This window comes from Mauremys mutica, chromosome 14, assembly GCF_020497125.1.
Source record: "Mauremys mutica isolate MM-2020 ecotype Southern chromosome 14, ASM2049712v1, whole genome shotgun sequence".
Taxonomy (NCBI): Eukaryota; Metazoa; Chordata; order Testudines; family Geoemydidae; genus Mauremys; species Mauremys mutica.
Window position 1 is genome coordinate 34,010,673 of NC_059085.1, and position 10,260 is coordinate 34,020,932.

The following is a 10,260-nucleotide window of genomic DNA, read 5'->3' on the forward strand; positions in this document are numbered from 1 at the left end:
TCTGTCCCACCATTAAATTACATTGTATTTTCACTGTAATGATGTTGATTCAGTACCTAGTTATCCTATGGCAGCAAGTATAGGCACATTCACATGCCTGGTAGTCTATAAAAATCGGTCCTATATTTGTTTTTATGCAAAACAAATAACCATTCTGTGGGTTCCTAAGACACTGTGCCTCCTTGAATATTTGTAGGACCGGATGCCATCTATTAACACTCACCAAAGTATCTTGCTATTTGCTTTTGTGAGACAACTGATTCTGAAGGATTCATAAAACACATGATGGATGCGCTTTGTGACCCTCCCACTCATTTTTCTTTCATCTATGGGAGCCTTGACGTCATTTTGCTACCAATACACACATCAAACCCAATTGCACAAATGTTGTACACAGCAGCTCCTAATAAATAACTCAACTGTGTAATCCTTTGGAGAATGGTTTATGATCTTACACTGAAATTGATGTACAACAGACAAATCTTTTCCACAGATAGAATGTGCGTTTTCCGTTTTTAACAAAGTTTTCTTTTTTTTTTTATGTCACTTTATCAGGTGAGTCAAGCTAAAATGAAAATAGCTGAAAACCCACCGTAAACATTGTGATTTCCTTCATTTTGTTCACAGATGGCCAATGACAGCACAGAGACAAGCGAAGCAGGAGAAGAGGAGGAGGACCATGAAGGGGACAATGAGAATAAAGAGCGCATGCCATTCATCCAGTAACCGTTAGGAACAGGGGATGGGGGAAAACAGAAAGATTGATTGAGGAGAAGGGAACAAGGCTGGGAACTCTATTCTGTGCATCAGTGAACAAATGCTGTAGTACAGTGTGTGTTGTATTTGTCTGCAGCCAGCTGAGCTATAAATTGTTGCTCATTGTTGTTTTGAACTCAAGTGCCATTCCCATCCAGTGCAGTATTATGACATTCCATAGTGTGACGGCCAGTCTGTAGGAGTCCTATTGATTTTCTTTTCCTATCTAAAAGCCTTATTAACGTACTGCGTAATTTTAGATGGGCATCTTTCTTCATGTGAATTTGTGTAATGTTTTTTCAGTTCGGAGATTTGTTTTTTTTTTAATTCCCTGCCCATCGTCTGGTATTCTCCAGTAATCAGAGGGAGGGCTTTCAGTTTGTGGACTTTCAGTAAAGAAGGTCAAAACATAGCATTTCTTTATGAGACACAAATAAGAGGCTGCAAAGAAGACAAATTCTGTTTCCCTGAATCGTGCTACTTCATCTCATAAACAGTTCTGTCTTAAGTTTTAAAAAATACCTCATTTGTAAACCTAGATAATATATGGTAGAGTCTGAAAGAAAATGTGCCGGAAGTCATTACTAAGCGGCTTTGATTAGTGTTGTATAACCGCATTAGTCATCAGCACTACAAATTAAATGGAAATTGATGCCTGGTGCCAAGTGTCATGCTTACTGTTGATCCCCCTAATACCGTTCCCTTATATTACTTGCAAGGAAAAGTCAATGGGCCACTTTTTCTGTCCAGTGCTTCTTAACCATATGAAACTTACCAAATTTACTGTTGATTCAACAGCACCTTTTCCCGAGGTTTAATTTGAGCTGGCTGTGTCCAAAAGCCGAAGCAAGCATACTCTTAGTGATATTTAAAAGCTGGCTGACAGTAGAGATCATTGTTCAGCACATGGAATAGATGTTATTTTGCTGGCTGAGTTTACACTTCTGAAATCACTAATGGACTAATAAGCTGAGTAATGGTGCCAAACTCCTACAAAGATTAATCAATTTGATCACAACTCTTAGGCCTCAATTCCATCAGCACTTATGCACATGAATAACTTTACACAGGTCAGTAATCCCGTTGCAGATCTGTTCCCTTGTGTAAAGTTAGTCACGTGTGGAAATGTTTGCAGGATCGAGCCCTTAAGAACATGTAGCATATCTACCTCCCAGTAATGGAAACAAAAACAAAACATGACACTGAAATAAATATGCTTGTTCCTATATTCCATTTACCCAAGTAGTAGCTACTCCGTTCTTCCATGGTCCTTTTTTTTTTTTAAATGACTGCAGCCACTCACAATAGAAGCAGTAAAGGCATGTCCAAGATTTCATATTCTGACAATTCCCTTTTGGATTTAATATCTTTTTCACAAAAGAAAACACTTCTCCCAAATGCCAAGTTAGCTCCTAAACCTTATCAGCATTATGTAGTGATCAAAGTGAAAAATGGGTTTCTCAGGCTTTTCTCAATGTGATGGGAAAGATAGGTCTGGATGACTTGTGTGTGTGGTTTTAGAAGATTCTCTTTTTTTTTTTAACCCCCCTTCCTCTTTTCCTGTTTAATCCATGCTCCCTGAGTAGCAATGTCCATCTCTTTACTCTGTGCTCATGCAGTTGCTGCTCTAATACTAATTAATTGTGCAGAATGTTCATTTTAAATGGGTTTACCGTGGATTGAAAAAAAATTACAAATAATGAAACAAAGCCAAATAGTCAGTTTATAGAGAAAAATGCCACAGAAAAAGCTGTTGTTGAAATACAAAACAGAATTTCAGTTTTTTATAGCAGAACTTCAGCATAATGGTATCATCTTGTAATGCTGGTATTTATCTAAGGTATTAGTGCCACATTAGGCCCAAGTTTGCCATCAGAATGCAGCCCAAATGAATTCAGTGAGAGTTTTACATGCTTTGGGACTGCTAAATTGAGCCTTTAAAGGAATCACCATTTAGTTTTTGTCACATAAGATGACGACAGTAAGAAAAATGGTTGGTTATCTTTGTTTAAAAGTTACTGTAGCAATTTTGTCCTGCAACACACTTAAAACATAATTCATGACTTTTCATTTGACACCAAACTGAGCAATATTGCTAGTAACCCTGAGCTGGCAGCAAAGTGGCATTCCCAAGGCCTTAGATAACTAGGGCAAGCAGAGTAACAAACCAGGTCTTCTGTTAATACCACAGTCTTGGTGGGACGGCACTTACATTTCCTTTTGAGTCAAATAAAGATTAACATTCCTAGAGTATCTGTAGCAATGGTAGAGGACAATGATAAAAAGAAACCCTTTTTCTCATTGTTTCTGGTTATTTTAGTGAGGCAAAAATACTTCTGATGCAACTCATGCCAATTTAGGGCCAGTTCCTGAGCTCCAAAATGTCCCCTGAAAGGGCTGGAGAAATTCCACAGGATACAATGAATTTCCTCCAGATCTACCCTCTCCTAACCTAGGCTAACTTCTACTCTTCATTACACTGGTGTAAATCTGGACTAAATGAAGATCCTGTCCTGCTTCCATTGAAATTAAATGCAAGTTTTGCAATTAGCTTCAGTGGAAGCAGGACTGGGCTGTGAGAGCAGAATTTGACCCACTAGCCCTAAGAGTTTACTGAAACTTCACAAAAGGTGGCATCTCTTTTGTCTGGCATGTTACAGGCCATTCAGAAGAAAATGGTAGTAGGTAGGCTGTTATTACTGAACAAAACCCTCTCACAGTCTAAACAAATATTTGCATTTACCACTTGCTAACTCTGTCAGTTAAACAACTCCTCTCTAGATAATTGATTGGTTTGAAATAAATTATTTCTCAATTTTGCCTTAAGGAACTGTGAAACCTTCTCTTTAACTTAAGTCTGATTGAAGTGAACTGAAACGTTGTTTAATTGTCTTGTTGCTTTAGAGCTTTTGTTATATTGTGCCTACAAAGCAAATTATGTTTACATAAAAATATAAATAAAATATTACGTATAGCATTACCCTAGACTGGTGTCACTCATTCTAGTATACTGCTCCTGTTTGGGAGGAGGTTAAGATAGGTTTAGAAAATGAACATTTTTTTGCAAAATACACTGGACCAGGGTCATTAAAACCAGCTGAAAACACTGCCTTTCGGAACAGTAACAACTCAGACATAAAATGTTCTATGATATTACAAAGAATTGGTATTTTTAACAGTCTGTGAGAAAGGTCAGACTATCACAGCAGCATTTTCCTGAAGTGCTGGGGGAGGAATCAGTGGCTTTCACAGCATGTAAACACCAACTTTCAGAATGTTCTCTCTCAGATTGCATTGAGATAAATATGGCATGCATGTCACAGTAAAGATTGCTCCCACCATGGGGTTCCCTGGGTAAGCACCAGGGTTGTATATTGCTAACGCTTATATATGCATGGGAAAGGATCTTGGGAAGAGTTGAGTGAAAGGTTCCTTTGCAGGTTGCAAAAGGCCGAGGGGGAGGAAGGGAGAAAGGAACGGGTTAACTTAACGATCCAGCTAGGTTCAAAGATAAGGAATGAAACTGCAGCCCAAGGCCAATGCACACAAACAAGCTCCCTGCTGCCAAACAGCCAGAACCTTGTGAGAAAGGAGAACTGAGCCAGACAGACCTAACAAGGTTGCAAAACTAGACAGATTGTGAAGGCTAGTGAGTTGAAAACAACAGCCTTGTGACCCTGAAGATGGTGTGTTTTGGGGAAACTGAGAGAGCTGCAGAAGACTGGTTTGGACTGGTACTGAGAGCACGGGGGTGGGGGTGGGGGCGGGGGCGCGAAGGTCCCTAGACGAAAATGCCCCTGGAAGAACCCAGGACTTAAAACCCTCCCGAGAGCTGAAGCAAGTCAGAGATCAACAGCGGAACCTGGACGGCCTGTGCACAGGACAGAACTCTCGTCTACCCTTCCCCCTCTTCTTACGTTTCACCCAAGCTTGGCCATCCTTGGGTTGTGCGTATGTGAGTATCAAAGTGGGTTAGGGCTCGGGCACTAATGCTTTCTTCCTTCCTCCGAATGATGTGGGGCATACCCAGCACTCACCACTGTTATTTGATTAATAAAGCTTTAAACTTAGTCACTTGGTGTGCTCCTTCATATCCTCCCCTAAAGATCCTGCAGCCTCAGCCTGATCACCTGAAGCCCCAGGCAGATTGGTAACATAAATCTGTTACATGCACATTAACATCAGAGGCAATTTTTTCCTTTCAGACAGTAATCAGATATTTTTAGCTAATGAGATTGGGGTTTTTTTCCCCTCCTTCCTGATTTACACACTGGAGCTCTAGCTAAGTCAGTTGAACCAACTTGTGTAAGGGCTTGTCTACACTACCTGCTGGATCGGCAGGCAGTGATCATTCCAGCGGCGGTCAATTTATCCCATCTAGTGTAGACACAATAAATCGACCGCCGAGTGCTCTCCCATCGACTCCAGTACTCCACTAGGCAAGAAGCACAGGCAGAGTCAACGGGAGAGCGTCAGCCATCAACTTACCGCAGTGAGTAGATCTAAGTACATCAACTTCAGCTACGTTATTGACATAGCTGAAGTTGCGTAACTTAGATAGATTCTCCTCCCCACCCCCGACTGTAGACTAAATGAAAGAACCATGTATGTGGTTATGATCTGAAACAATCAGGAGGGACTGGTTGGAAGGGAGGTCATGTGGCTTTGTGCACAGTATTGGGAGTAAGAAGACCTGACTTCTAGTTGCAGAGCTGCAACTAACTTGCTATATGACCTTGGCCAAGTCACTTAACAGCTCTCTTCCTCAGTTTCCTCATCGGACTCTGATTTAGACAAATAGCCAATATAGTACTAAGGGAGCCTTCCCATATACTGATATTGACACTGAGCCATATTCTACCCTCAGATGCATCTAAACCAGATATCTAGGCAGTTAGGCTTAGATTTTCAAGGGTATTTACATAAATATTCCCAATGGGAGTTAGGCACCAAGGTGCTTTTGAAAATCTAAGCAGACTCTGAACTGCATCTTTAAATGCCTTAATACCTTTAAAAAGCTGGCCATTAAGTCCTTACTCTGAAAGGTGCTGAGCATCCCTTAGCTTATGTTAAATCCCACGGGAGTTGAGGGAGCTGAGCACCTCTCAAAGCATTCACAAGGCCCTTACTGCATACTACACTCATCACTGTGAAGCCAATGAATGACTGTTGTAACTTTAACTGTCAGTTTTCTGGCTTTTGCAGGTTTAAGTCAAGGGTATGTTTGTAGTTGATGCCTCCTTCACCTCACAGGAGTGTTGTAAGTATTGACTGGTCAATATCTGTAGAGTGCTTTGACCAAAAGGGATATGTAAATAATAATATTATTATTATGCAAGGTGTCCCTAAGGACATGAAACATCTCACAGCCAAGTTTCATCCACTCCAGGTGTGTTGATCAGACTATATAATCGTCTGAATGCATTCTTACGAGCTCTATGGATATGTCTTTGATTCACATCCTGAAGATTGGGTGTGCTTTTAATTATTGTGAAAGCCATCAGATCATTAGCACTGGTGTGTCTGTGTCTGTGTATACACACACACCAGTGCTATTGATCTGATGGCTTTCATAATATTATATATAAACCAGTGATGATAACTTTATACACACATATCCTCTCAGCACACCTATCAAAGTGATATTTTTGATTTAGTAGCTCCATTAGAAGTCTCTCGTGTGAATTTCCAGTTCTCCATTGACTTCATTTCTAAGCTACCCATTTTAACTTGCTGACTTTTTCTGGGCCATTACTTCTTACTCCCACCTTTTTTCAAAAGCAAGTTTCCATGGCTAGTCCAAATGACTTGACATTTCAGAACAAATGTCTTGCTGAAGGATTGTATGAAGTGAGGCATCCTTCTATCTAGTGAGTTCCTTTAAATGTGCTTCTTTAAACTAATGAATACCCGGCATTTCACCTGGTTGCTTAGATTTCAGACAATACTGAAACCTGTCTGTACTGTGACATGATACCTCTGGCACATGAATACCACCTCTGATGTTGGGCTGCCAGTAGCATTGACAGGATTTCTACATTCCTTACTTGGGTTTTTCAGTGGACTTTTTTGCCTGAAAAAAAAGAGGACAGAGGTTCCAGACCTAAGAGCTCCATTGGTTGCTTGCTCAGCTATCAACACAGCCACCAGTCATTTCTATGATTCATTGAAGTTCAAGATGAAAAAGACCTGTTAGACCATCCAGTCCATTTCCATGGCAATATAGGCTTGTTTCCCATAGTACATGCTTTAGTGTCTTGTGCAGTGACTACTGAAGGTAAGCAGAGCTGCTAGTCTTCACATTGCAAGTTACAATTTATAAAATATCGACTCTCACTACTTAGGTGTGAAGATATTCAAAAGATCCAAAATGCACAGTCTCTGATCAAACAATGGACTTAAGCCTACAGAGCATCAAAGTGGAAAAGTTTTGCTAACTCTTCTGAGAAAAGAGTTCTACTGATGGGACTTGTGAGTAACCCATAATGGAATTGGATGGGGAACAAAGGACCTGGTATAAAGCAGGAATAATTAAATGTGAGCAGGGGCTGAAGGCAGCCTTAGAAAAGAAAATAAAAGTGATGCAGCAATTATATGTGGCGATGAAGGACACTTATTTACAGATCACTTAAGCAGAGTATGAAAAGGCTTAGATGCATAGTGCCTTATTTCAGAGACAGCTAACATTTGAAGGACATGGGGAAACAGAAAGAAGGAATTAGGTTTCCTCTCTTACTCAGGCGGAGTAGATCATCAGACTCCATCCCCACACCCGTTACACACAACCCCACCTTCTTTCTCTGAAGCTTTAATTACTGCAGTTTGGAGGCATCTCTGAGGAGATTACAGATATCTGCACATATAGAAGAGCCAATCCTTCGGACCTGCCATAGGCAAAACTCATATCTACTTCAAAGGGAGCAAACTATGCATACTGTGAAGGCATGAGGGCAGCAATTATGAGACTCGGCACTGAATTAATCCATGGCGGTAAATTATTTATTTAGTGAATTTCACTTCTCCTTGATTTTGACTTTCTGAATTTAAAATAATCATTCATTATTCTAAATTATTTGCCAAATAATTTTGGCTGAATAGCCTTGGTCTGTAGATTGGGTGTCAGCAGTTCGCTGTGAATATATGATAGTCAAACTTTGAGCTGCCTTGCTTAGTTTTGACTGGCCATGTAGGTCACATGATATCTGAGTGGAAAGAGTGGATCTCTTAAAAACGTGAATACTCATGTTTATTAATTCTAAATGTATTTTTCATAATGCTTCTCCCACCTAATAGTCCTGCCACTAAACTCATTTTCTGGACTTTTCCTAGAAATTAAACATCAAAGGAACATGAAGATATACTAATTGAATTCATTTAAAAAATTGAATGGATATTTGCAGATTCTTTTTTTTTGTAAATAATATAACTCAACTCTGACTATGTTCACCCTCAATTTTGTTCCCTTTTTTTGTCCTGTGAGGAGTATATACTGTTGATTTTATATATTGTTTAATATGTATAATAATGATTTGGAAAGGAAAATAATCACAGGCTCATAATGTCAGAATTCTATAAGTTTTATCATAGTATGGTGTGTGGATGGGGTAGAAGATATTTTAATGACTGAACAATCTGTTTGGTGTTCTGAACTGTGTTGATTATATAGAGTAAGTTTATGTACAGGAATGTAGACCTTACACATTCGTATATTGAACTGTAGGGTGTAGCAACTAACACATGTAGCTTGTTTTTAGTCCTGAATTTGTACCCAACAACAAAAGATAAAATGAAACTGCACATAGCAAATAATCATCAGGAAATAGTCTATGAGGAACGCAGAGTAATCTACAAGGGGAAATATCACACATCTTATTCCAAAGAACATGAAAAATAATTCTGAAGAGTAGCCTCAGCATTCCACACTGTCAATTTTCCGTTCTCATACAGTATAGATCAATAAAAGCCTCCAATGTCTACTCATGAATATGGAGTTTATTCAAAGGTGAGTAACACTCTATTTTCACTGTCTTTTAGTGCACTCGTCCAGTCAGCTGTACCTTGGAGGGATTTTCTTTAACTCTCTCTAAGGAAAGTCCAAGGGGATCAAAAGTGGTCTTGAATAAGTGGTCTTGTTCTGTGAAGAACCCACCAAAATTCTTGTCAGAAAATAAGTCTAGTGGTCTTGTCAAATTCATACTGGGAGGCCTTGTCATTTGGAAATAGGCCTTAAAGTTCTCTTCTTTAGTGCATGGAGGGAGAAAATGGTTCAATACTGTTCACTTTGATGTATAATCAAAGCAGTAGGGCTATCTTTGATTAATTTCAGTCACACAGGGCTTGATCCAAAACACATTAAAGTCATTGAAAGAATTTCTGTTGACTTCAGTAGGCTTTGGATAAGTCCCATAATCCAAAAGCACACATGTCAACTTGAAGGCAAGCACATCAAATTTCTGCTCTATGATTTCCAGTCTTAATAAGCAAATAATCATCAGTCCATTGCTGATCGTGGGGCCAAGAGTAGGCCAAAAGCAAGCAGCCTTAGCCCTTTGTAAACTCTTTGTGATTACCAGCAAAGCTCTGCCTCTTTGAGGCTTTTCCTGCTGGGCCATCTGTACTCAATTATCTTATTCTCTAACACACAGGAATTGCTACACTACAACAGAATTGCAGGAGTATCTATCACATCAAGCCAAAGGAAATACAAATTCATCTTGCAGTACATAAAACGGATGGGATGGGGGTTTAATATTTCCCCCTAAAGTCCTCATTCTCTTTGAGTTTAGCGATTATTTCTGGTGGTCATCTCAATAATAGATTCTCCTGGTTATTGCCATAACTGCCAACACATACAGTGTACAAAACACTTCCAGCTCCTAGGCAATCAATGGGGATATTTCTCACACTGGCAGCCTGTAAATCCCGCAGCATGAGCCAGCCTTATCCCTGGTGTTAACACCCTTTTCACAAAGACAAGAGCTGAAACAATCATCCAGCTATAATTGACATCTGCATCCCCATTTTTCAAACAAGACATCTTTGTTCCAAGTCATTTTTAATATCCAGGCTGACATTCTTCAGCAAATGTTTTCCTTTGAGGGAACAGGTTAGAGTTTGTGTGAATGTGACTTTATCTTCTTAGTGTGAGCTGTCATGTTGATTGATCCCATCTGATTGATCTTAACTAAGCCATACCTGCAGTATCTCTATCAATTACTTCTATTACAAATCATGTGGTAATCTGCATGCCAAGTGGAACTAGGGTGACCAGACAGCAAATGTGAAAAATTGGGACAGGGTGGGGGTAATAGGAGCCTATATAAGAAAAAGACCCAAAAATCGGGACTGTCCCTATAAAATCGGGACATCCGGTCACCCTAAGTGGAACAACACTGTGCTCAGTGCCTCACTGCCAGAAGTTGTTCAGAACCTGGAAGGTCTTAAGAGAAAAACACAGATGATGAAGAGGTGAGAAGGTGTGATGTAGGAGAAAATATTACATTA

General features: G+C 39.7%; 1 protein-coding gene and 1 long non-coding RNA gene across 2 annotated transcripts in view; one reads left to right on the forward strand and one right to left on the reverse strand.

Moving 5' to 3' along the window:
• The window catches only part of VAT1L (vesicle amine transport 1 like), a 78,819-nt gene extending 75,092 nt beyond the window's left edge, over positions 1-3,727 (forward strand). Inside the window, exon 9 of the mRNA XM_044987169.1 lies at positions 628-3,727. Within this exon, the coding sequence (XP_044843104.1) occupies positions 628-726 (99 nt within the window). The 3' untranslated portion in view covers positions 727-3,727. The remainder of the gene's footprint in view (positions 1-627) is intronic.
• LOC123349261 overlaps positions 1-10,260 on the reverse strand; it is a 38,020-nt gene that overhangs the window by 20,840 nt on the left and 6,920 nt on the right. The window lies entirely within an intron of this gene.